Below are 26,771 nucleotides of genomic sequence, written 5' to 3' on the forward strand. Positions count from 1 at the left end.
AAATGCTCTGAGAAGGAAACCTCATCAAATAGACAATTACACAAGTTACTTGAAGAACAGTGTCTGGTTGTTTATAAAAGCAAAGGAAATACAGTATAGGGTTTATTTTGACTGCTTTATTTTAAGAAGAGGAAACAAATTCCTCAGCAGCCTGTAACAAAAGTCCGTCAATACGCTATGAAGAACACATGAAGCCAGTAGTTTGGTTCTTCAAAACTGTATTTACAAACAAATTTTAAGTCATTATTTAGGTCAAAATCAAAAAAGCTTGGTTTCTCGCAGTGAACAGTTACCTGATGCTGTTGTATCTGAGAGTGTTCCGGCATCAAGAGAAGAAGAGCTGGGTGCTTGGCCAGACAGTCCTAAGCTCTGAAGTCCAAGTGCACTACTGCTGCTCCCTGCAAGAAGAAAACAAAGTATGAGTATATTTTTATGACAGAATTATGTTAACTCTGGCCTTGTCTGTATATTTCTACTATCTTTGCTTTGCTTGTGGTGACATCAGCAGCTTCTGCTCTGTCTCCTTCCCAGTTTCCTCATATTCTATTTACCTTTCTCACTGCCAGTAATGCCTACATCTTACCTTGCTGATCTTGTTGCAGGCTCAGAGCAATAGCCAATTCCACCATTGTTTCATCATCTGCATCTGGAGGAATATCCAGCATAGGAGGGAATCCCTCTGCTCCAGCCAGAAGAGCCTCCAGGGGAGAAGGGTTCCCATTATTCACATTTTCTGAAGTCTCCAGAACCATAGATTCAGACTACAGAGAAGAAACACAGTGAGAGCTTTCATCAAACCATCACCAGCTAACGGAGCACTACAAACCGATTCATCAAAATTAAATTAAAGTCAAGTACCTAACATACTTAAACAGCTCCAAGGAGAAGCCCTCTGGACTTACCACCATCTCAAAGTCCCCGTGATCAACTTCGCTTTGCTCCTGGCTTTCTTGTCGGATATGCTCACCATTTGCTATCCCAGAACTCTGCAGCTTGTCTTCTGCGTCGTCGTCATCATCATCATCCTTATCTCCTGAGTTACAAAGGAATAATTCTCAAATGCACTCTTTCTTCACATCATCACAGACAAGGTAATTAATGTCGGAGCAAAAAACCTAAACAGTCCACAGTTTACCCCTCGGTCACTAACAGATCCATGACAACTACAATTCACATCAGTGCTAAAACCATATCTCTGGGATGGAGATTTGATAGCCTAATTTTGGTCTGCACACATCTTTATGATTGATTTATAAGGACTTTAAAATATGCACAGAGATACTACGGCACTCTGGATTCCTACTCCCTAGATAGAATAGTCAGATTTCCCTAACACTGAAATGGGAGTATCTCAGAGAGATCTCCTCTTTGAACCCAAGAACATCAAAGAGGTGAATGTTTAAAAAAAAAAAAAAAAAAAAAAGGTTTTTAGGGGGTGAGAGAGAAAAGAAAGGAAAAAGACTGATTTTTGTCCCATTTAAAAGACTACTTTATTTTCTTGTCTTTTCTGACAAGTAAAGTAGGTCAGGCTCATTTAAAGGCAAAGATGAATGGATCTTGCATACCCATAGGAGTATTGCTCCGAGGGGAGGATGGCAAGGTGACGTGTCTCCGCTTGTTTCTTGGCCTCAGCACCCTGATCAAAGCTTGTTTGCAAGAAAAGCTCACTGCAGGATCCTAGAGGGTTAACAGTCAATCATTAAACTTCTTAAGCTTTAAATGCTTATTCATAGTATTCGGAAAGATAGCTAAAAATACACTAATGACTCTGTTGGTCAGGATTCATGTAAGACGTATGTCACTGCCTAGCTTCTAAACTCCCTGTTTCTCCCAGCAGCCATAAAGCAATACTTAACGTTCCACATGCAGCACATGACAATCGTTACTAAAACACAAGGAGAGAGAAAGTTCTCCTTCCTTCGCTTCCGGCTGAATGTTCTTGGCTGCATGCCTCTATTTTCTATCTGCACTATGTATTATCATTCTACCTGTATTTAATTCTCTTCATATTATAAAATCATAGAATCATTTAGGTTGGAAAAGACCTTTAAGATTATTGAGTCCAACTATAAACCTAACAAGTCCACTGCTAAACCATGTCCCTAAGCACCACATCTACATGTCTTTTAAATAGCTCCAGGGATGGTGACTCAACCGCTTCCCTAGGCAGCCTGTTCCAAAGCTTGACAACCCTTTTGGTGAAGAAATTTTTCCTAATACCCAGTCTATACGTCCTCTGGTGCAGTCTTACAGGCTGAAGCAAAGCAGAGCAAGATTACATACCGGGCAAAGTAACATCTGCATGTAGATCTTGGATGCTGTATGGATACAATCCAGTTCACAGGTGCAGTATCCATGGATAATATCCACCAAAGCATTGACTGTGGCTTCAACGTGAGTGAGACCTAAGGAAGAATAAAAGTAGGACTGTAATCAACTATCTTGCCCTTTCAGCACTTGAGTGAGACACTGCAGGAAGCATCTTTTGTTTGTAGACTTCAAGGCACAATGTTAGCACCACAAATATATTGAAGTTTCAATCCAAAATATGCTTAAACACCAGTCTGGTCTGTCTCATGGAATATTGTGCATGCCATATACCAGCACCATCGAATATCCTCTAACACCATCCATAAAGTCAAATGTGAATAAATCAATCATCAGTCCCTTTTTACTAGCACAATACACATACTTCTGAACAAAAGCATTAGAGCAGATATACCTTCAAAAGCATTCACTGCATCATTAACACCTTAGGCCTAGTTTGGAACAAGTCATTTTCTCTGTTTACAAGCTCAAAATAGGCTCCTTCAAAATATGCAAGCTTTACAATAACAAAAGAAGAGCTAGCACACCTGGCAAGCAGGCAGGGGCAAGGAAGGCGTTTTTGGGTTTTGACGCATGTAGCTTCCAGAAGTGGTTGACCAGCTGGGTAATAAATGTGCAGCCATCTCCTTCAGTGTGTTTCTGGGCCTCTTGCACGTCTTCATTCTCTGTATAAATTAAGAAACAGTTGTCAGATATATGCAGGGGAAAACGTTAACAAGGAGGGTAACACCAAGTTTACTTGAAATGGCTTTTGTTAGAAGTTCTCATGTCCTCATTACAAGGACTATTGCAAGCCTAACAAATGCATCAAATACAGTCCCTGTCACACCGAACCAGATACCCCAAGACATCTTCAGTTATCACAAGAGAAACCTGAAGAAAAATCCAGACTTCTTTACCTGTAGTTTCCAACTGTGGCAGCTTTGATTCCGTATAATGGACCAGATTGTTGGGTCTCATAATAGCAATGGATCGAGCAGTGATGACCAGCCTCTGAAACACTTCAGGATCAAGGTCCTTTCCTTCTTTGGTTGAGGAACTCAAATACTGAATGGCTTTACTTAACAGCGCTTGATCCTGTAAAATGAAAGATAACATAGGCAAAGAAAAACAACAGACAGCAGCACAACAAGGCAACTGCAATACAACTACAGGATCCTGGGGAAATCTGACACTTGCTGCTTTAACTCTTGGCCAATGTCACCCAAGAAGGACAATTAATATTGAAAAGTCACCCTGTTACAGGAAGAAATCTGGTTTGAGAATGGATCTTCACATTTTCTTCCCCTCAGGCTTAAATGCGGATGGAAAGACCAATGTATAAACATAACCATTCCAGTGGTTAGCAAAGGCTATCTGCAGGCATCTGTGCATTTGCTGCAGTCACGCCAGCACATAGTCTACTACTAGTAGTCACTAGCTACCTACCCTAGTATTCTCCTATCACCCTAAGCCAGATGCCTGTGGAAATAGAAACCAGAGCTATACAGTTTGCAAACAAACTTCCTGTGTTTAGAGATCCTGATTTCTCTAGATTAACTGACATTAGTTGCCACTGAAATCTTCAAAAAGCATTTTAAGCAGTGAAGTTCTGGTGAAACAAAAGCCAGCAAGGCAGGCACCAGGAGTTAAAGGAAAATTAGCCAGCAGGTTTACGCTGCATGGACAAAGGGCTTTCTTAGGACCATGCTGCACCTCAACCCTAAACTGGCAAGTTACAGGAGACATTGAAATCCTTGCACCACGTTACCTTGTGGTTATGGTATGCTGAGCGGCTGGTGTGCAAGCTAGCCAAGAGGCTCTTGGTTTGCTGCTGGACGCTGGAAGGAGCTGGCATGGACAGCAGCATAGTAGCCAGTTCCTGAGCTGCCATCTTATTCTTCTCCTGCTCCCAAGAACAGACAAAAAACCCCATTCTTCAGTGTATTTACCATTAAGGTGATGCATGAGTCTGATTTCTCAGCGTACCTGCAGCTCCCTCCCCTCCTTGCACCGTGCATACAAGTTTCTGCCTTCCCTCCATACAGTCTTGATAGCCTCCTCAATTTATTACTTCACATTTAAGGAACATTTCACACGTCTACACAAGAAAAGTCCTTTTGAGATTTATGGGCTTCTACTTTGCTGTTTTTGTAAACGAGGTCACTCTACAGCACAAAAATCCCACCAGCGATAAATGCAAATGCCAATTGTCATTCTAAACTAGTTTTGAATGCTTTTCGCTAAGTCAACTTTCAGATCAGTGCTCTGAGCAAAACGGATGCAGCTCTCTCCCGTATCAGGCCCCCAGGGCTGCAGGAGGTGCTGCTGATCTTGCTCCTCCTCCCCCATTTCTGAAAGCTCAAGAATGTATTCAGAAAGTTACTTGCCTTCTCGTTGACTGGTCCTACAGCAAAGCAGCTTTCCAGCGCTTCTAAAGAACTCACTACTAGCCTGAAGGGAGAAAGGAAAGCAGGCTTGAGTACAGCAACCCTTCTCTCTCCTTAGCACTTTGCTTTATGCGGGCTACAGTCATGAGTAGCTCAGAGACAGCTAACGAATGCCAAGTACAAAATCAAAGCATGATAAAACCTGCCACAGGCACCATGCATATCATTTCATTGTGTTACAGACCAGAGTTAAACCTGGCTCACGCTCACAGACAAACTTAGGACTGCTTTAATAATCCACAGCTGAAAGACAGGGGCTTTTCTCTACCAAAGAGGATAAAACATTTCCTTACGCAGCCTGCAGCAGGGATAACTTGGATTGTCTTGACAGTACCAATTCACCATGGCCCACAGACGTACATATGACTGCAGATCAAGGGTTGGTATGACACATGGGAAAAAGCGTAACTGACTTTTCTAAGGGAGCAAGATTCTACTCGCTTGCTATTTTCACACAGGTTGCTCTTTCCAATTTGGAGTTTCAGTGCAAAATATTCCCGGAGGAAAATTAACTTGGAGCACTGGGTATCTCATGAGAGATGCTGAAATCCAAACTTTTGACAGTGGTAAGGCAGGCTAGTAAAATACTTGCCCCAAGGGAAAACCTTATTTACAACTTGCAGCAAAGTGCTGAATCTCCCTTGCAGCACCGCTTCATGCCTCGCAGTAGAACTACGTGAAACGCCATCTGACACACCAGAAGGAGCAGTGCAAGAATACAGGAAAACGGAGGGAAGAGATAGCATTAAGGGGAGAAATAACAGTGTAGGATTGGATACGAGGTAGAAGAAACAACAATTATCTGGTCTGGTGGTGATAAATAACATCACATTCCCCTACCCGCAGCCACCCTCCATAAAGCTAGTAGGGGAATGTAAGTGGGATAAAAAGACGCAAGGAGGGAACAAAGCGAAAAGAGGAGTCTGTCAAACAAGCAACAGTTACGCTGTATACAGCAAAAATCTGCAAACCACCTCATCTTTACATTTCGCTAAACCATCTGCCATGCAATGACCAGAATGTAAAGAAGCAAATGTCACTTGGAAAACAAAAAAACAATCAACAAAAGCCACATCATATGTTCTGTCTCTCTGACACACATTCATTCGTGCAGAGAAAAGGATGGCATACTAACCGGTCCAGGGTGGTTAGGGACTCAGTTTCAGAACTTTGGGGGAGCAAAGAAAAAGGAAAAAAAAATAAAAATGTGTAAAGCTCACAGAAAAAGTCCCTAGAACACATTCTAAGCAAAAGGCAAATTAAATGGGGAAGTCAGGAAGCCAGGAGAGCACTATATACATTAAATCTAAGCAAGGTTCTTCCTATCTGGGCAGCAGACACTTGCCTAATAGCAAAACAAATAAAGGAGATCCAGGCCACCTAGCACAGAGAAGCCAAGCACATTGCTTAAAGCACCACTGAAGGTTAAATTTGAAGTACAGATACCAAACTTCTGATAGGAAAGCTGCCTCTTGCCTGTCTTTAGTTGTTCCTACTCAAGAGGCCCTTTATAGGGTAACCATACTGCATTCTGTAACATGTAAGTAAAACTAAAGAGAACAACTTTTTTGGTCCTGAGTTTTTAGAATATAAACCGACTGCTTTGGAAAACCAGAAAGCATGTCTGTGCAGAGAGGGACACCTTGTGGAGATGTCACAGCAGAGGAGGGAAGAAAAAGAGAAATTAAGCACAGGAAAAAAATCCCATGAACTATTAGACAAAACATTAAAGCATGGCCAAACAGGTCCTTGAACTGGATGTAACTGCCACTTCAAGCCCTGAACCTTTACCTGATAATTTCAGTAAGACAAAATTAACCACCATTTACTCACAGCCAAGTAGCATATCCCTTAAAATCCTCGTTTTTCAGCAACTCTAGCTCCTCTCTGATCTGTTTCCCTCCTAGCCTTGCTAGCTTGCCAGGCTTTCTACAACCCTTATGGCACAGCCTGTATGTGCTCAGAGAAAAAACATGAGGTGGATATAAAAAAAAAGTTCTCTTTCTTCTGTTAAATATACCCTCAGCTCACCCTTGTGATTTGACACTCAATAGCGATATTGGGGTGGGGATGGAACTAAGACTTTCTCCACCACAGTTAGTTGATCACAAGATATATGGGCTACATATATCACACACAAAGCCCTCCTCAAAACTGAACTTTACTTCAGACAGGCCTAAGCTTTGTGAGCTCTAGAGAACGAAGAAGGGCCAGCTTGAAATGAGAAAGTGTACCAAGAAAGCAGAAGTCTCTCTTAGCTGTTCAAGACTGCTGTAACAAATGAATTTTGCGAAATAAAGCATGCATGTAGATCTATCCATCCACTCCACCACATAAATCAAGAGTGAGCACAAAGCTCTCCTTTGAAGATAAACACTGACTTTTCAGTTGTTGTTTTGTATGGCAGTGAGAAGAACTCACTAACTCCCTTAAGTTCTCCCAGTTAAGAAAGGCACACAAGTGTACCGAGGTCCCCTCCAGAGCAACTGTATTCCCCACCTCCAAGGGGAAATAAAAGAAAGACTGCAGAGATACCTCTCCAGGACAGTCCCACTGGCAGCAGCAGGGGTAGCCGACTCTGTGTCTCCAGTGCCGTTCCCTTGGTTCAGGTTTGGGGGACAAACGTTGCTCACTGAAGCAGATGGAAAATCTTCAGGGGGCTCATCAGGCCATCCAAACTGCTCTTTGGTTTTGCCATAAATCTTTATGGAATCCATCATTGTGACTCCAGCAGGATCCACAGAAGCCCCAACTGCAGTGATGAGAGAAATTTCTCAAGAACTAACAAAATTGTTTTTTTTTTAATACAAACAAGCACAGCCTCATAAGGTCAGGACAGCAATTATACTGTGTCACTAATATACACTCACACTGACAGTTTCATCTCCTTTTCAAGGCCACTTTCCTCTATTATCTCAACACAAAATTATTGAGCTGAGCTATTGCACAGTCATCCACTGCAGCAAGAAACTGGGCCATAAATAAAGTCATTAATTGTTCAGGATCTGCCCCTCAAACTGTTTCTGTAGTCAGGTCAAACAAATGGACTGTGGAAACCCTCCCTACTATGAGGCGAAGCACAGTAGCTTCAACCAACCCAGGCAAAATCAACAGGTAGTCAAAGCAAACAATTAACAAAGACTTACTGAAGATAGTTAGTTTTTTGTCAGCCTGCAAGGCTTCCTCACGAGTGAAAGGGAAATCAAACCAACGAGCCCTGGTCATGTTCAGCTGCATGGTGCGGCCAAAGATCTCCAAGTACGAGGGCGCTCTCTCTATCGCTTGTGTGCCAATCTGAATCCGCATGCCTGTCATCACCATCGTGCTGTTATTGTTTGTCACTTCAATGGTGAAACCCCCAGGCTGCAGAAGACAAAACACAGCTCAGCAAGGTGAAGTAAAAAAAACTCACTGCTAAGCTAAGAATCTGATGTCTGTACACAGGTGCCTCCACTGTTTATCTAACAGTATCACAGGATTTGTACTGGGTCATTTGAACAATGCAGACTTTGAAGAAAAGGCATGCTGTCATTTCGGACAATAACATCACCTAGAAGCCCAACTGAATCCCCAAATTGCCCCATTTACCTTTGTGTTGGCCACATACATGCCAGTGGAATTGAGCCGGTGCTTTATCTGCTGAGCATTGTAAACCTGCAGCAGGTCATTGCCTCCAAACTCTACATCTGAGAGTTGCTGGTTGTGTTCAAAGAAGTCAATAGGAAAGTTCACTTGGCTAGATGTGCGAGTTGCTGAAAGAGAAGAGAGGTATTTTTGACGAAATACAATCCAACCAGGCAAAGCTATGGTAAAAAAAGCTACGGTAAAAAAGCTACAGAGTGTGCTCGTCTCCTTTGGAAATGCCCATGTGAGCCAGATAACTATGTATTTTTATATATATCTACGGAAACATTTTACCCAAACTTAGCCAGTACTTAAACCTGAGGTTAACCAGTAATTGTCAGAAGTGAACATCTTGAGTATCTATACGATGCTGAACAATCTCTGCATCTACATTTGCCACTGCTACCTTGCACAAGTTATGTATGAGAAAACCCTTACTAATAGCAGCTGCCTTGCGCTTGCGAACTGGCTTCATGATGCTGATGACGCTGCTAGGCTGGAGAGAGGGCTGGAGCCAGTAGGAGGTATTCTCTACATTGGCCATGTAGATCCTCAGGCTGCCGTCTTCACACAGGAGGATCATAGTGGTCCTCTGCTGCTCGTTGCAGGCTGTGTGACGGATTGCCACCATGTCCTGAATCTGCAAAGGCAAGCAATGCAGGTCAAGAAAAGGACCTCGCAACTGCTGCTTGAAGAAACAAACTCTTTGCATTAGAAAATCTGCAAAGACTAGAGATCTTGTTGATGGAACAAGAAGAAACCATATTTGAAGGGCCAAAAATACAGAGAACTATGACTAACCTTTGCTTTGGCTGGCAAGGTTTTAATCTCCTGGATGAGAAAGGTGTCCGGCTTCACCATCACCACCAGTGGGACACCTGTGGTTTGCTGAACACAGCACACCAAGCCAGGATGGTTCATCACCTCAGACCACTGACACAGTGCCGGTGAAGTCTTACTCCCACCGTTTGAACTGCAAGAGATAAAGGGCAGAATGACATTAATGTAAGAAGCAACAACAAATGAAAACATAAAAAATCGATCACTGTTCAAATCAGTTAAAGCTTCATCCTCAGCAGGAATTCAAATCACTGCATTGATGAACAGCCAGGAACATCAGTGCCCAGTTTATAGGTGAGAAACCCAAGACAATCACTTGAGTGGGCAAAAGGCACAAGCATCCCAATTCACAGCCCTCATCTCTGCCCTGAAAACTCAAGGAAAGACACTAAGTAACATTTTATGCCTAAAACCAAGGGGCTAATTTAAAAATGACTTTCAGCTATCTTTTTATCTGAACAAATGCACAGTTTCACATTTCAACACACCCAGCGGCGCTAAGCAAGGGCCAGTGCAGGAGAATCTGCGTGACTCTGCTCACTGGAAAAAAACAAAGTTGCAAAAAGACTAAGCCAAACAAGACTAGGGGTAGAAAGCTCTTGGAATCTGACCCTTCTACAGAGCCTACTCATGACAGTGACTTGGTGTCAGGTGAGCAAAAAGTCTTGAGGCCTAAATGACCAGATCTGCTTGTCAGAACAAATGACAGAACAGCTTTTTTTCTTGCCACATTCATAGCATAAGAGATTGGTTTCCCTCAAGCGAGCCTGAAAATAAGCCTTAACGTGCACAATACACAAGGTCCACTGCAGTACTGGTGCCGAGAGGAAACAAAAGCTTCCTGCTCCGCAGCCTCCACGAGGGTGGGTAATCCCATCGGTTCCAGCTGCTGCACCAGTAGCAGCTCCGCACTGTACGGCAAGGCTGCTCTGAAGCCACCTTTCTGCTGTGAAATCCTAGTGGGAAGAAAAAACATATACACACAACACTGCCGAAACAGCCAGCTTTGGTTTCAAATCATTCTGCAATTAGGGCAGAAGCAACAGGAAAAGTAGCAAGAAATCATCAGTCAAAAAAGGGATCTTCACCGCAAACTTTGGCCATTCAGAGCTGAGATGTTAAGAATAATTAGTAATATTTAACAATAATAAACAGAAATTCAACCTTCAGGGGAGTTTTCCACATGAGCCTCACCTCTTTATGTTAATCGGGAATAGCCGCTGCACTTCCAGATTGGCCCGGCTGATGGTGGCTGCAAAGGATTTGCCCTGACAGTAACTGAAGAACAACATCTGTAGCACATGGGAGTAATACACCGAGACACCACCTCCTGCCACCTGGCCATTGCTGTCCTGTAAGGATCGGAGAGAAATGGCGATATGCAAGATAAGCACGCATCCTCCAAAACACGGTAAGGCTTCTAAATTTCTCATGATGGAATTATTCCAAAAGCCTCTCCTTTGCCCCCTCCGCATCAGTGAGAGGATGCAGCCCCAAATGACAATTTTCTAAGCTCAACTCCTTGGCGAACTCATCCATCAGATACTTCAAAGGCTTTTGCACGGGACACTGAGATTGCATCCCCGTAGGCTGTAGGCAGCGCCCTCAGCTACTGCATCTGTGCGCTTGAACGTTGTACGACAATCTCACACGGAGCACTCCCCATGTTCCCAGCTCATAAAAGAGCTTTCCTGAGGGCCCTCTCATCTATTCTCCTATTTTGGAGCAGGCTGGGCTAAAAACACCAAGTGAAATGTAGACAGATTTTAAAAGTCATTCCCACAACAACAGAGCTGCTATTGACCAGAAACAAAGGCTCACTCCACCTCTGCAGCCCCAGCAATGGTGAGTAACTTTATCCATTCTGGTTACCGCACCTTTGGAGTGCCTCGCTCTGAGAACAGCACCGCTCTGAAACCACCTCCCTGCTGAGAAATCCTGCTGGGCATGACTTCAGAGCCAGCCACGGAAAACATGCTCCATTTTCTAGATGAAAGGATCAAGGGGTTTAATTTTCATCCCCACCCTCTTTCACTGCAAGGATATTTCTCTCTTTAGAGGAATGGCAAGCTCACTGATCTAGATCAGGGGGCTTAAAAGGGGAAAAAAAGAAGAAAAATAAAAAGAAAAAAGGAAACTTCTGCCTTCAAATGTAAGGCACAAACAAAAGAGGGAAAGCCACTGCAGCCCATACTACGAGAAAGGGAAGTCACCAGTACCTTTAAGTCCTCATGATTGACTTCAAGCACATTGGTGACATAGAACGGTCCATGCTGGGCACTGCTCGCCTCTTCCATGAGCTGCGTATAGATGTACCCAGCAGAGGACATGATCACTATTATGTTCTTCCCCTCCTCGTTGAAAAGGAATGTGACATCCCTGATTTTGGAACTTGGTAGAAGGAAATAGAAAGTTGGACTCAAAGCATCTACAGAGAGATCGTAAATCTGTGGGAAGAATGAAGAAAACAGTTAACTACTATGATACAAAACAGTGCAAATGGACAAAAGTTGAGACAAGGGAATGCCTATTAGATGTTACAGGGTTTGTGTTTTTTCCTCTGTAGGTTCTTTGGGTTTGCTTTTTCTTAGGGCAACAGTAGACAAACACCACAGATTTCTATTTCCAATTTATTTCTAACTAAGAATATTATCACATTCTTCTTTCTACAGGCAACTCCGCAGAGATCCAGGCTCTATTGTGTGAAAGTAGATGACCACACATCATCAATAGCTTATGAGCAAACATACCTTCACAAAGTCTGCAGTCACAATAGCAAGCTCTGTTTGAGAACCTGGCAGCCACACAGCTTTAATGATGAAGTTTCCAGTGGCTAGTTGGGGATGAAGTACCAAATGATCAGAGACTGATCCAGAGCTGCTGAATGTTAACACGTGGCAGTCCTGGAGTAATGAAAAAAAAAATGGTCAATTATTAGAACAAAATGTTTATAAGCATTTCAAACCAAGAACTGATTTAAAAGCCAGCATTCCTCTTAGTGCCAATAATGATTCATACAGTAAGAATCTAAAATTCCTGCATTTAAGATGAATGACATGAGAGTTTGTAAAGAAAAAAAAAATCTCAAACCAACAAACCAAAACCAGACGGAGTCCAGCTGTTAATAGATTTGTGGATTCTACACTATGAAAGCTGAATCTAAATTTGGGATAATACAGAAAAGAGGAGTCCTTGCTACAAAACACTAGTTGTTACCGACTAGTTCTAACATACTAAGTTTCATATGACCAAACCTTGACTCATGTCTTAAAGTAAAATTGGCCTAAATACAATAAGAAGTATTATTTTGAGGCACTGTCTCATTTATTGTATTATTCACATAGGTCCTGCTTCTTTTACTTCATATATCTAGGAGCAAAGTAATTCATGACCTAAAATTAGTGACAGACCTTTGGAGCCAGCTCTGTGCTAGCTCCTCAGAGGAAAGAAATACAGTTGGTTTAGAGATGGCGTTTCCAGCTGTCTAGAAAAGGGGTTGTCAGGCACTTACTTTCAGTCCGCACACTGCTAGGTAGTCCTCCTTGCAGGGATTTCCAGTTAGACTCAGTACCGTAAATGGAACGGGTGCAGATGCAAGGCGAGTAAGGGTCAATTTTCTTTTGCTGGAGTCTGCTTGTTTCAGCAATGCCGAGAGCTGAAGGACTGTAATCTGCAGAACAAAAAGAACTTTGTTACCCTACTTTACAAATCATGGGGAAAAAAAGGAATTTCAAGGACTGTGTCCCTGCAGTTTTCACTGTTTCTGCTGCAAGAACTCTTTTCTCTGAAGAAGGAGAGGTTTTTCTAAGCTATGTAATACTTTACAAAAGACCCAGATCTGGCGACAGGCAGCCCAAATCATATCCTGCTTGTTGCTCAGTGCTCTAAGGCTATTTCATTTTCCTTTACAGTCCAACATCCTCTACAGAGTTAGAGATCTCACCTTGCCCTTTTCGTGACTCACAGCCAGGTGCTGCCGACGTCCATGGGGGGATGACAGCACACACATTGCCACCCGCCTCAGCACGTGAGCGCTGATCAGTTGCCGGATCGTCTGGCCCTGGTCACCGCTGTAGTTCATACGGACATTCTCAAAAGCACCTTCTTGAGAGCCAAGAGTTGGGACCTGAGCCATTAGTAAAAGCATACAAAACCAGATCACTGCAATTTTTCTGTTTAAAAGCAATCGCACTTAACGAGTGATTACTCATAATATAATCACTCATAATAACTCCTTTCATATCATACCATTAACTGATCTGTCATTTCTACTGACTTGTCCAAAGTATGTAGCTCATTGAGAGCTTGCTGTGCACGACTGCTGCTCCCCATGGCTGAGGCTTGCTGGAAGTTTATCTGAATGGCATCTATCAGGAAATTCAGCATCTCCAGCACCAAAGGTGCAAAGGAGAAGTTGGCCTACAAGAAATAGATATGGCAAGTGAGGCACAAGATGCTCCTGCTGGAAGCCTTCACAAAAGCAGCATGTCAACTGGTTTTTAAAGCCTGATGCCGCTTTTATTATCCCTCTTTATGATAAAGAGGAACGTAAAAATCAAGCCACTTGGCTGATAACCAACACAGTCTGCCCAAGATCCTCATCATGAACCATCTCCCTTTTAACAGCTAGCTGATAATTATACCTGGGACTGCAATTCCTCTCGACAGCCCTCAACATTTCTACACAGGCTGCTCTTCTTGGGTTTTTCTTCGTCAGGGCCCTTCCCCTCACTGATGGTGACCTTGGCTTTCTCTGCAGGAGAGGTGCTTGCATGTCGAATGACACTCTCGGGCACTCTGGGCTCGCTCTGGAAGGCGGATTCTTTCATGGTGGAGCTCATACCACTGCTGGGAGTTCTCTTCACCAAAGCCTGGGAATGACACAGCCATGCGGAAAGCCCAAACCAGACTCAATTTTACCACTGACGAAAGGAATACAGATTGTAATAGCAGCAAGATTAACGTAGTTTTAAAGAAATAGAATGCAATTCTCCTACACTGCCATTTTAAAGAAGTAACACAATGGTATCCTGCATGCCACTCTGCACCCAAGTATTAGAAAAACTTTCATATTTAAGATAAAGTTACTTTGCTGCCAATGGAAAACATGGAAAAAGGTGGTATCTGACCCCTGTGTAGCTTAAGCTAACTTGCAAATTCTGTAAAGGTAGGTGGAATCCCAGTAGTCACTAGGACAGAGATTTGCCACTGCACTTACTTGATCCAAAAAAATAAATTGCCAGGCAAGCTGTAAATTAAAAGGGTTCAATATAAAGCCACAGCCTTCAAGTCTTGGGACTCTTATGCACTCGTATCATGACCTAACTTATTGCAGAACAGAAGCCTCTGAAAAAAAACTTTAAAAACTCAAGAAATCACAGCTTGTACGTTGACATGAAGACACTTTACCAGGCAACTGCCATCTTCCTTGGCTCCACAGTCACAGAAGAACGATCCATATTTGGCATAAGAAATCTCATGATCCTTGTGACAAACTTTAGCACAAACTGTGCAAACACCAACCCCATCAACCATCTTGCAAGTGTGACAGTGATACCTGCACAAAATAAGCCATATGAGTTATAAAATACAGTGCCTCAGGAAGGCTCCACAGACTGTTTCCTTCTCAATAGCCAGAAATATCAGTTTGAAATTCTGAATGCAAGTTTGAGATTCTTACCAATGTTGATTCATGAATTCTTTCTGTGTGATTGTGAAGGTACAGAGCTTATTACAAAGAGAATCTTCATCCTGTCAAGAAGAAAGGTGTTATAACTGCAGCTACAGTAAAGGCACACGGTACAGAATACATTCCTCAGCCACTAAGTGCGCATTTTAAGAATAGCAAGTTTTAGCACCACCTAGCTAAAGGCAGCAGCTGCTATCAAGCCACACAGAAAGAGGAGATGGCAACATTTTATAGCAGCTCGAGTGAATCAAGAAAACAGAAAAACAGAAAAATAAAACAGTAAGAAAAAGAATGTATTGGGACAATACATTTTAAAGAATGCATTAACAGCAGCTTTTTTTTCCCCACCCGACAGCACTTAAAAGCATAATGCAAGTTGTTTGTTGGTATAAAAGCTAGTAGCTGATAAAGAAGCCAGTAGGAATAAACCCACCTTACTCCACTTCTTCCTTTTTGTTTTCTAAAAAAACCCCAACTTTTTAATTTTTGTTGACATCACAAAGTCAACAGATCTACGCACGAATGACAGATACTCCCTTCCAGATTTCACAACTAGTTCTTCACTCAATCTCACGTTAGGAACAACCAACAACATCGTCTTAGTTTATAACCTGAGTAATTCTGATTTGGAAGCTGCAAAATAGTTCTTCATCTCATTTGCAGCATTAACTGTGACTATTGCCTACCGAATCTTCAGCTTGAGAGTCCTCCTCCTCCACTGCCAACTCTTCTACCCAGTCTGAATCCACCTCAATTGCCCGTTCCTCTCCATCAACAGAAAGATGACTTGGTCCTTGGCCACTGGTCTGGCTCAGTGCATTAGTAACATCGGCCAGGTAAGAGACAATATGGCATGTACACTCCAGGATAGTCACATGCTATAAAGTGGAGATGAATGAAAATGAGAGGCAGTACTTAGACCCCATAATAGCTGCTATAAGGCAAGAAAATAGAAGGGTCTCCCTGACCAAACTGCTTTAAAACTCCCACATAGTCACGTGTCTTACCTTCCCTTGCATGACGTTTGCATTCATTTTTTCTACGACATTCTTTTGAGACAGGTATTTCTTGCTGTAACGGAAAACAGTGGAGAAGATCATTACAGCTAACAGCCTTTGAAAAGTATAAACTCAGTTCTCACCAATAGCTTCAAGCATTCAGTTCGCTTTAGAGGAAATGTATAAATGCAGTAATTAAACCATCAAGAGTGGAAAAGACAAAGAAAACACATGGTTGCTCTTAACGGGGTGACACAGATCAGCACCTCTCAGACACCTCACATTCCAAACAACAAACAATACACTAAAAAATGAGCATATATCAGTAAACATGAAATTCTGCCCCCAAATTACCAGGAAAAAAAAATAATTAAGAAAAAAAACAAAACCGAAGTGATACAAACGAACAAACAGCAGTATACATTTCACTCTTACCATCTGCCTAGCCAATCAACAGCAGCACCATGAAGCTGTAGGTGTCCCGCACCTTGTCCTGCACTAGCCAAAGTTGCCATCACGACCATCAGTTCAGGAAAGCCTGTGCCATCACCATTGGCCAACATTTCTGTTGCCATTGGTATTAGCGTACTCAGCAGAACAGTGCACACGCCTTCTCCGACTTGGCTAATCAAAAAGAAGAAAGTTTCAGAGGCTGAAATACATCACCCACTGAAACACAGCTAAGCCCCCACTGCAAGGGCCCTGACAGAGCAATGCATTCCGGGCAAACAGCCATACCCCACTTCATTTCAAAGCTGACAACACAAAGCCATCAGCAACTCACAAGTAACTTGCACAGCTAGAGAAAAAAAGAACAGCACACAAAAGAAATGAGAAAGGCTGTACTTACCTATTTTCCCGAACAATGTAAGTTGTCAAGAGTTGCAGCAGCTGCCTGTTCTCTTGCACAATGTCCAGTTGATCTGAATCTTTGGGTGGGGACATGGTCATCCTGGTTAACCAGGCCTGCAGACGTACAGGCTCCACACAAGCCAGCTGAGCCAAAGAGCCACAAAGTCGCAACAGGCTGGGGTTGGGACTCTTCTCAGCTGGCAGAGAAAATTACTAGTGAGTAACAGATGCTACAACGAACGTGTCTGAAGATGGCTTTCCACCAAAAGTGCAAAGCTTCCTTTTGCAGCTTTTCTTTCAAGCATCTTTGTATCACAGTAACACAAGAACAGCATAAGGTGGACAAAGGCAGGACAGAAGAGATTCAACACTTACTTAGCTGGAAGAGCTTGGTGAAGAACTTCAGCACCCTGTTACAGAACTTGGCTGAGAGGTTTTCATTGGCTGTCGCCATCATGATCTGGACCAGTTCTCCACTACATGGAGGGAGGAAATTAAGTCAGCTTCGTAAAAGACAACCCATTCCTTTTTTCATTTGCACTTGGTTATATCTGCCCTCACATTTCAGATTGGTAATAGTTTGTGTAACATTGCTCAGCACAGCAGGCAAGGCACAGAAATTGCTTTCAGACAAAAAGCAAACACTTAGCTCAGGCTAAAACCTGTAAGTCTCATGAGCTCCTACGTAACATATCGGTATTCTCCACATATCAAGTCACAAAAGGGGCTGTACTGGTTTCCAAACCAACACTCAAGATTTCCTTGCCCATTTTTCCCTTCCATGTTAACAAAGTACAACAGCCAGCCACCAGACGGCTTCAATTTTGAACTGCTGAGCAAGTAGAGAGCTAAACCAGACAATGCTCAGGTTTCTAATAGAGAAAAACCTTTCCTCCAGTTCACTGTTACATCTCTACACAACACTGTTGTTGTGCTATGCTTAACACACCTTAAAATTATCAACCTATTGCCCCGAGGAAGCACTGACAAGACTTGGGATTTTGCAACTGCCTTCTAGACCAGCATCTCTGAAAAACCTCCTTATAATGCCTTTGATAAAACCACCATGTTGCAAGATTCCCCACTGATGATCACTTTGAGGACTTGCCGAGTATTTTATTTGGAGTGACAAAGACCTAGGTCTTCTCCCACCCAGAAAGTCTTTTCACGCTCTCCTGTGCTGCTTGAACGGTATCCTATCCTTACATGGTTCTGTCTTTTCCTGCACCATGGCATTAATATCACTTAGGTGTTGACAGTGACAAGCTAAGAGAAAAAGGAAGAGAAAGTAAGTCTTTGGCCTACAATTTTGAGGATGACCTCACCTTTCTGAAAAGAATTCCTCCATGGCTTTTCGGGCCTGGCTGCTCTCCAGCTGTTTCTCCAGATGCTGCAAACATTCCTCCAAAATAGACTCATCCAGGCCACTGAGGATCAAAAGAAGCATATTAAATACAAATACAGAAGAGCAATTTAACAATTTAAAGAATTCTGAGGGCCAAGAAGTGATAAATTTTGCTAATACGATTCTAATGAACTTTCTACTAGCTGAAAGCAGCTCTCCTTCCAAGAAGCAGGAGGAAAATAATTGATGAATAAACACAAATACTAACAAATCCACCAAATGTTCAGGAAAAAAGAAGTGGCACATGATGCTGTAGGCAAGTTACACAGCCAGAAATCTAGACCTTTCAGACTCCTTGCATTACAAATTCCTCTAAATGGCTGCTCTTCTCAGTTTCAGTCTCTTTTTAGTGTTACTCCTCCCCATTCTCTCCGGTGCCCATCCCCACTTCACAACGCAGCCTGCAAGTAAAATCCAATTACGTTTACATTCCCTACCAGAAGGCGCAGTAGATCTCCCTCTGAATACCTTCCATCCAGAGAGGATCAATGTTGAAAAGATGCAACATCATCATGCCTAATGGTTTTATGTTTCAGATGGGTAGAATCAACATCTGCACATCAAGCTTATTCTCTAATACACACAGCGAGTAAGGGGTGGGAAGCACAAATCTGACTAGTCTGCTATGATAAAGCAGGGATTAGCCATCCTTACAAACAGCAAGAACAGAGACAAAGAAATATAAAGCAAGTTAGGCTGGCATCTTCAGCTTTGATTTTGTGCTTGTACTTACATAATTTTCTATTTGCTTAAAAACTATCCAGATATACACGTGCTCCATTCCGAGTTACAAGAAATTATTAAAATCCACACTGCCTGAACGGCAGTGCTGAAAATGATGGTAACATCAATAAAATACCTTGTATTTTTAGTCTACAAGTATAGAAGTCTTCAACAGAGAGAAATAAGCTGATTTTTCACCTTTCTGTTGTGCTTTTCAAGAACCAACATGGATGTTTAAACATAGTGTCGTAAACCTTTGTATACAGCTTTGTCGGAGGAGAACTACGAGCCACACAGCCCCGTTACCTGTTTGGATCCGAGTGATGGGCCAGTATGTTATAGCACCCTGTGATCAATTTCTCATAAACACGTGCCAGGAATTCATCTGATTCTGCAGGGCCTAAGATCCTTTCTAGGGAGTTGCTGCTTATCTCTGCCACACTCTCTGTGCTGGTCTCCAAAAGGAGGGGCAATAGGGAATGAATCACCTGCGGCGGGTTCAAATCATCTGACCAGCTTGAAAAGAAAAGAAAAAGTTAATTCTCTGTATGATGCATCAGAAAACGCCCTTATTGGATAAAGCAGAAGTCACACATGTAAGGCACAAGTATGGGTGGAAGTTTGTGATAAAAACCTTTTTTAGAAAGCCAGGATAAACACACCCCCCCAGCCATTTTTCCCCTTAGAAAAATGGTCTTCATTTGGAAAACTCTACACGTTACTTTTGCATATATACAGCTACAACATTTTCCTAGATAGTCACGCTACTGCACAGTATGGCTTTTCGACTTGTCTGCAGTGTCAACAATTATTTTTTTGTTTCAGAATATCTTAGAGTAAGTTCCTGGGAAAAAAAAATAATTCTTTCATTTCACTTTTTCCTTATGCTTTGAAAACATCACACAAGTGAATGATATCAAAACACAAATGAATTAGATCCATATTGCCTCAGTTTATATCCCAGTTTCTTCAAGTCCCTATTCAACAAAAAGGACTAAAGGTTTCTCTCAGGGAGTCTGACTTTTAGAGCTATCAGATGAAGACAGAAAGGCTATTTTATTTAGAATTGTACACTGAAAGTAACTTCATTAAAGGCTTATTAGTTCAAAATACAGCCCCAGTTCATGAAGTGTTTCACCTGAACAGTCTGATCAAGACAGCCATTCAGAAGAGCAGACAGACCTATACAGCAAGAATGTAATATAAAAAACATCACTTACACAATGAGATCACCAGTGAGTCTGACCAAGGAGAGAAGGGTGTGTTTTAGGGAAGCTGCAAGAGGTAGACTTTGGCTGCAGAGAGTACCGAGATGTGCGGCCTGAACTGCACTGATGTAGCTTTCTGCGGGGATCGTGTCATTCGCAAAGGCATTACGCTAAGGATTGAGACACACATGCACAAAAATCAGAATAATTTAACAGAAAGACACACTGCATGCCATTTGCAGCAATTTATGGAGTTAATTTAAGATCACGCCAGATCAATCCACAAGCCTGGACTCACCCATGAGCCAATGTTTGGAAACTCATTTGTATGAATATTGTTCCATGATTCACATAAAGTCTGCACAGCTGATGGCAAGTTCTGAACAAGCGTTGGACCTGCAATTAATAGGGAATCATAGGTCACCGAGTCATTTCATGGGTCTACTGAAAACCAGAATCCTTCTGCAACACTGTTTAAAACTAGATCATTTGATTAAGACACAGCTGTAGCTAAGTTGAGCTGTAATTCTACTGAGGGCTAGTTTCATGCTTTTCTACAAGTCAAAATTATCCCTAAAAGTTTGCAAGAGTTTCCCAGCTTGTTTCACTTTATTAAAACAACAGAAAACATGGCAGAAATACTAATTCACAGGAGTCTTCAAAATATCAACATTTCATAATTCCCTTTACTATGCCATGCCAGAGTACCAACATGGTTATAAAAGCATTTCTATAAGCCAAGCAAGCCCACAAGACAGTTTCAAGGTTTGCTCAACTTCTTCAGTCGTTAGAATACTAAAAGGAAAAGGCTTCCGAGTCTGCTGCTGACAGGATAAATGCACTCATTGGAACAAAGCGGTTGAGAACACATTAGCCAGCATACAGCTTTGAAACTGAACGCTGCCAACATTGTAGAAAGCTTCACCTATATAGAGAAGGAAATGTGAACTATCCAGTAGCCTCACCTAGAGTATTAGACTTGCAACGGCTGGATCCAATGGCCAGGACAGCAGCATAACCTCGGAGCTTCTCTTCAGAGGGTTTGTTCTCAGCGGAGCCCTCTTCAGAGAGGCTCTGTAGCAAGTAAGACCTGCATTCAGGATGGAAAAGATTTCTTTCAGGAACCAGCTCTGCATTTCAGAACTAAGTGTGTCAATATAGTGACAGATAAGAAAACAAACTTCTGAAGTTCGGCCCCATACTTCGTGCTATACCACTAAGGAAGTTCTGGGCTTTTATCTCCTCTAAGCTACTTACCAGGAAAAGCACCCACTCAAAAGAAAAAGCTGATTTACTTTCGCTTTCTTCTACAAAGGTTCTAACGAGAGTTTAGAAGACTTCAGACTCTTAACGTAAGAATTAAACCCCTCCTCTTTCTTGATGGTCTGACAGCCTCAATATTACCTCAGTGAAATAAGCTTAAGCAGCACTATCCTACAGAGTGGTAAGAGGAGGTTTCATCTTTGGCGGAAAAGCTAGTTTTACAGGCTTGCAAGAAAGTCGTGAAACATCAGACAAGGAGGCCACTTAGAAATAACAACTTCACATACATGACTTGAGAGGCTACTTTTAATTCTTTTAGAACACTTGACCCTCTAAAGGACATAAGTTAAGAGTAATTATACTGGACTATAAAAAAAAAGCACCTACCTCTAAGAAAACAACAAACAACATGCACAGAAAGCGCTATGCACAGAAGAAAATTGTATTCCTCCTAGCAACCCTAAGGACTGTACCTGGTAAACGTAGCATAAGTGTCAATAAGCTGTAGCGTAGCAGGCAGGAGGTTCTTGGTTATGTCTGAAGACTTGTGTGGATCAGTTTCTGCAGCTAGCTTGGAAAAGTGCTCGTCTAGAGAAACCTGAATCTTGGAAATTGCAGCATCAAGAGTGTAAATGGATTGTAAACTGGGAACTTCGTGCAGTTGGAGAATAGTTGTGCAATCAACACCACAGAAAGAAGATATCTTAAAATACAAAGGAATGGAATAGTAAGTGCATATCATTCCACAAAAATAGAAGCTCCATATGCACAGTTGCATTCACACCACCTTACCTGTCGAGCAAAGTATTCCTCTGCTATTTCCACATCATATTTCACCGAGCTGCACTTGCTGGAGGCCAATTCAATGACAGAAGCAGCATGTTCAGCTTTCATGCCCTGCTTGGTAAGGTGATCCTACAGATGCCAAAAAAAGACCTGTCACATTTTAAATGTGCTCTGTAATTAACCACTCTGCAAATTACCAGGCTAGAACACTTCAGAAAACACCGACACAAGTACCCATTTCTCACCACCATGCCCACATAACAAATCCCACACGCAGTCAGCACGGAAGAACCAGAGACTGACAGTCTTACTATCAACAACGTTACAAAACAGACCTATAAAGATGAGGCTGTACCTTGATCCACGTGACATAAGACGTGATTCGCAGACGGGAGGACCAGCGCAATGTGTGTAAGATATCACATTCACTCATCTCTGGTGTGTTCATAGCCAATTGATTAATGTAGTTTTTGGATGGAGGCAAAATCCCTAGTATCCGCCACAGTATCAAGAAGTAGTACTGAAGTGCACAGGCTTCCTAAACAGAAGTACAGTTGGATAAATTAGTAAAGAAAGATTGCAGTTTCAATCGTTACTGCTACTGAAATTATCTCATCGGACTCTAGACTCCTGTAGATATGCCAGATCAGATGAACACAGAGTGGAGTGAGTTTGTGTCATATTATACAACAAATTATGCAACAAGGAGGAGTGGGAAAAGAAAAAGGAAAGATCATACAAACTTTTTATACTTCATCATATTTTAGCTAGATCTTCTGGAATTACCAGGGACATTTAGCAAGCCTAAAACATGTTACAAATTAAAAAAAAACATGCAATGTACAACCACCATAAACACTACCATTAGCTATGGGATTTTTAAGTTCCCCATTATTCTAACCATTGTCAAACCATACTTTGCTTGAAAATACCAAATTTGAAAAATTGTTATTCCTCGACACAGACAACATTACAGCAACACAGTCTTACCAGTGCAGTGACATTTTTATTCTCTTTCCTCCTGAGTGTATCAAACTGTGATCCAGCTGCAAGTAATGAAGTCAGGGCTGTGTAAAGCTCATCATACTTCATAGTCCTAGAGAAAAGGACCTCACAAACCTGTAAGAGATGACAAGTCAGGAACATTGCTTTGCAAATTGCACAGCTCTGCATTCATATACAGCCCAGATCATCTCTTAAGTATTCAGAATACCCACAGACCAAAACTATGCAAAATAAAACTTCAGGAAGTTAGTTCTTCGGGTATTTCTCTCCCCAGTCTGAGTACCAATGAACATTGCATGCATGCACAAAGCATGCCCATAACCTTGATGACAACAAATTTAGTGAGGAAACAAAACGCAGGAAGAACATGGAGCAAAGTGATGAGAAAGCAACTCTAATGCCACCTGTCTTTGTCTCAGATGTTTCAGAGGCACTGAAAAATAAGTGTGGATATGATAGGGCGCTCTGTCATAGCACACATATTTGAATCACAAGCATCACTAAAAGTAATCTAACACACCTTCCTAGACTTTGCATACTGACTTCCCTGACACATATTTAGGTGCAAAAAGGAATCCCATATTATCTTATCCAGCCACTATTCCTTTCTCCACTCAGTGAAAAATTTCTGGTTTCTCTCCTTCATCAGGTCTTTCTTTCTTGTCTGTTTTCCCTGGCACTTGTCAAATCAACATAGCCCTCTGAAGCCTTACAGAAAGGTCTTTAAAACAGAAATCCCAATACCGTGCTATCTAGACGGTTCAGATCATCTTCAGAAGCTTCTAGAGAGAGGATGCAGTAGAACCTGGGCTGTGGAACTGCGTCTGGAACATGAGGACAGAAAATAACGTTCAAAGTGACAGTTTTAATTAGGCAGTATTGTGTTATAATCTCTCCTGCATCCCCACAACCTTTCACATTTTAAGACAACTACCAGTTTCTATTAAGCTAGCTCCATGACACATTATACATGCTCTAACCTATGCTATATGGAGCCAAGGTTTTCCTACCCCTACAATCCTGGCACAGCAAATGCATACTTATTTTTAATTACTTGTAGCATAATCCTAGATGACAGTAATTTTGTTTACTAGAACTTTTCTTGCATTATTAGATGCACCTTTATCTATTGTAACTATGCCCATCAAAAGTAGGAAAAGCTACCCACACCAAGGGCTCTCATTTATTTGTAAAAGCAAATCTTGGAATAAAAAAATAAAATAAATAAAATAAAAATTTTCTTTCTTACCTGATGAACAGTGTTTGGTCCAGTTTTCTTCCACTTCTTTAAACCCATGATAAAGCGGGACAGACGTTCGTCTGCTACTGTCCTGGGATCCACTCACCCAGCCAATGGGTGGAGTCAGCAAATTATATTGCACCTACATTTGAAAAAAAAAAAAAAACACACACAAAAAAAACCTATGTCATGCTTACCATTAAGAGGTAGGGGGGAAAAATGCCACCACCAACAGAAAAAGAAACATAAACTACAAAATCATCCTGCTGCTAAAACACATTCACTCCCAGCTTCTGAGGGAAGCCCTGGACCCTACCTGATGATTTTTATTCTGGAGTGAGCAACTTAAATCAACGTTAAAGCTTCCAACAACTGAAAAAGCCATGCACAAAACACTAGCATCCCATTAATGAGAACAGCACCAAAAACCTCAACAGCGAAAAGCTAAAGCAAGTACAAGGTATTTGTGAAACGGTGCCTAAATACACAAATACTCAAGATTTTGAAAGATGAGGCAGGGCATTCATCCTGTCCTTACCAGGATTTATTAGGACAGTAGTGACACAAGGAATTTACACTCAAACTGAACTGCTGCTAGGAAAAGGTCCCTTCCAACCCAAAGATTCTGCGATTCTTTGAGTCAGCAACCGTAGTTAATCATGCATTATAACTACAAAGGCTGGCAACAATATCAAAACCGATTTATTCGCAAAGGTCACGAAGACACCAGAACACACCAAATGACTGCCTGTTACAGATTTCTGCTGGGTGACCAACTGAAAAAACAGAACATGATCTCAAAATCTTACCTGTTCAAATAGGTACATGGGGGCCTTGGAATACTGATGCAGCAGGTAGTCAAACACCAAGAGTAGACGTGCCACGATAAGTGGCACAGAACATTGCTGGGTATCCATGTTCACCGTCAGCTCCACAATTGTCTGGATACAGAGCATCATGATAGATCTGCGGCCCCTCTCAGAGAAATTGTGAAAAATAAGCAGCAGCAGCTGGAGATGTTCAACATTCAGATCTTCTGTGTCACTGGGAAGAGTCCCCTGCAAGGCATTTTGCTTCAGTGTGCCCACAAACCTGACAACAGGAGAGGAAGTTTATGAAGTTTACTTTTCTCCTTGCTTAGATCCCTCTTTCCAATCTCTTAAAGTAAGGTTAGAGAAACATTTTCACAATTACATTTTTCTGCTTATTCTTCTACTAGTTCACTACATATATAATATATGCACAAATAATAATTCACTACATTATGTACCGAAATGAGACTATGCAAACAGTAAAACCTATAAAAATTCCATTAGCGGCAAATACATTTGATGGAAAACATGAACAATCATTCAAAGGGGGAGAGAGAGAGATGCAAACTTGTTCTCACAGGAAAGGCTGTCCACTAGAGCTTTCAGTCAGCTAAGCCCTATCAGAGACTTTCACATTCAGGTAATGGCAGAGGGGACAAATCTTGGCACTGTCCCAACACAACCTACCAGAAACCTGCTGAAATAAGACATTCGCCTTCCCTCTTTAAAACCAGCACTGCTGTAAGTAATTCAGCCTCTATCCACTTAATCCTGATTCTAGGCTTCCTATGCTCTGGGTGAAGGACTCCAGCACCACGGAAGACTGACCCTCTGCTCCTCCAAGCACCACATACCATCACTGCTCAGAGAACACACACACACACTTGTTACACCGATCCCAGAGAATTTGCACATGATAGAAAAGGAGAGCACCAAGAGATGACTGACTTTCAGCTTAAAATTATCTCACCTTTCCCAAACTTTAAGACATTCTGGAACGTCAGGATCTCCCTGGGCAGTGGCTTTATGCTGCCAAATCAGGAGAAGACGCGAGAGCACCGACAAACTTTGAGGATGGATGTAGAGAGGCCACGGACCTTCAGAAAAAGGGGCAACTCCCAGCTGCTGAAGAAGTGTGTTCTGGAACAAAGCAGAGACTTGTTGAGAAGAGGCAAGTCCTGTCTGATGCTTTAACGAAAAGCATGATCTGAACATACAGATGACAATAAACAGTAGGGCGCTCAGAGCTCCTAAGGGTTCACACAGCAATATCTCTCCTATCTCATATATATGGCATAGCTGCTGAGGGGCACTTATGCTGTCACTTTGCCACCTAAAACACAACAAGCTCTCAACTTCAACGCCAATGCAGAAAAAATGGCATCAATGACCTCTACTCATTTACTGCAATATCACAGCTGGAGAGATTATGCCATTACGTTCAGTATCTAAGAATTTGGAAGATGACCCCTCTCACCACAGTAATGCTTGCTTCTTTTCAAATATAGCAAAAAGACTTCTGAAAAGTTCAACTGATATAAAAAAAACAAACAGAGTATTTTAAATACA

The 26,771-nt window shown here is 42.0% G+C and overlaps 1 protein-coding gene across 1 annotated transcript in view; it reads right to left on the reverse strand.

Annotated features, from left to right (window-relative positions):
- UBR4 (ubiquitin protein ligase E3 component n-recognin 4) overlaps positions 1-26,771 on the reverse strand; it is a gene marked incomplete at its 5' end in the record, with an annotated part of 78,499 nt that overhangs the window by 39,164 nt on the left and 12,564 nt on the right. The window contains 41 exons of the mRNA XM_082009450.1: positions 294-398; positions 584-761; positions 903-1,033; positions 1,566-1,677; positions 2,284-2,405; positions 2,856-2,993; positions 3,228-3,405; positions 4,079-4,213; positions 4,698-4,761; positions 7,293-7,509; positions 7,904-8,120; positions 8,346-8,509; positions 8,820-9,021; positions 9,183-9,354; positions 10,416-10,573; positions 11,441-11,668; positions 11,972-12,124; positions 12,733-12,891; positions 13,165-13,347; positions 13,470-13,640; positions 13,865-14,092; positions 14,631-14,778; positions 14,902-14,972; positions 15,597-15,788; positions 15,918-15,981; positions 16,344-16,532; positions 16,759-16,957; positions 17,136-17,236; positions 18,086-18,187; positions 19,195-19,404; positions 20,109-20,266; positions 20,395-20,492; positions 21,062-21,186; positions 21,833-22,062; positions 22,152-22,274; positions 22,501-22,683; positions 23,136-23,264; positions 23,895-23,974; positions 24,400-24,532; positions 25,200-25,482; positions 26,173-26,342. Coding sequence (XP_081865576.1) covers positions 294-398; positions 584-761; positions 903-1,033; positions 1,566-1,677; positions 2,284-2,405; positions 2,856-2,993; positions 3,228-3,405; positions 4,079-4,213; positions 4,698-4,761; positions 7,293-7,509; positions 7,904-8,120; positions 8,346-8,509; positions 8,820-9,021; positions 9,183-9,354; positions 10,416-10,573; positions 11,441-11,668; positions 11,972-12,124; positions 12,733-12,891; positions 13,165-13,347; positions 13,470-13,640; positions 13,865-14,092; positions 14,631-14,778; positions 14,902-14,972; positions 15,597-15,788; positions 15,918-15,981; positions 16,344-16,532; positions 16,759-16,957; positions 17,136-17,236; positions 18,086-18,187; positions 19,195-19,404; positions 20,109-20,266; positions 20,395-20,492; positions 21,062-21,186; positions 21,833-22,062; positions 22,152-22,274; positions 22,501-22,683; positions 23,136-23,264; positions 23,895-23,974; positions 24,400-24,532; positions 25,200-25,482; positions 26,173-26,342 — 6,403 coding nt within the window. The remainder of the gene's footprint in view (positions 1-293; positions 399-583; positions 762-902; positions 1,034-1,565; positions 1,678-2,283; positions 2,406-2,855; positions 2,994-3,227; positions 3,406-4,078; positions 4,214-4,697; positions 4,762-7,292; positions 7,510-7,903; positions 8,121-8,345; positions 8,510-8,819; positions 9,022-9,182; positions 9,355-10,415; positions 10,574-11,440; positions 11,669-11,971; positions 12,125-12,732; positions 12,892-13,164; positions 13,348-13,469; positions 13,641-13,864; positions 14,093-14,630; positions 14,779-14,901; positions 14,973-15,596; positions 15,789-15,917; positions 15,982-16,343; positions 16,533-16,758; positions 16,958-17,135; positions 17,237-18,085; positions 18,188-19,194; positions 19,405-20,108; positions 20,267-20,394; positions 20,493-21,061; positions 21,187-21,832; positions 22,063-22,151; positions 22,275-22,500; positions 22,684-23,135; positions 23,265-23,894; positions 23,975-24,399; positions 24,533-25,199; positions 25,483-26,172; positions 26,343-26,771) is intronic.

The sequence above is a fragment of the Phaethon aethereus genome (assembly GCF_964289735.1).
Source record: "Phaethon aethereus genome assembly, chromosome: 21".
Classification (NCBI taxonomy): domain Eukaryota; kingdom Metazoa; phylum Chordata; class Aves; order Phaethontiformes; family Phaethontidae; genus Phaethon; species Phaethon aethereus.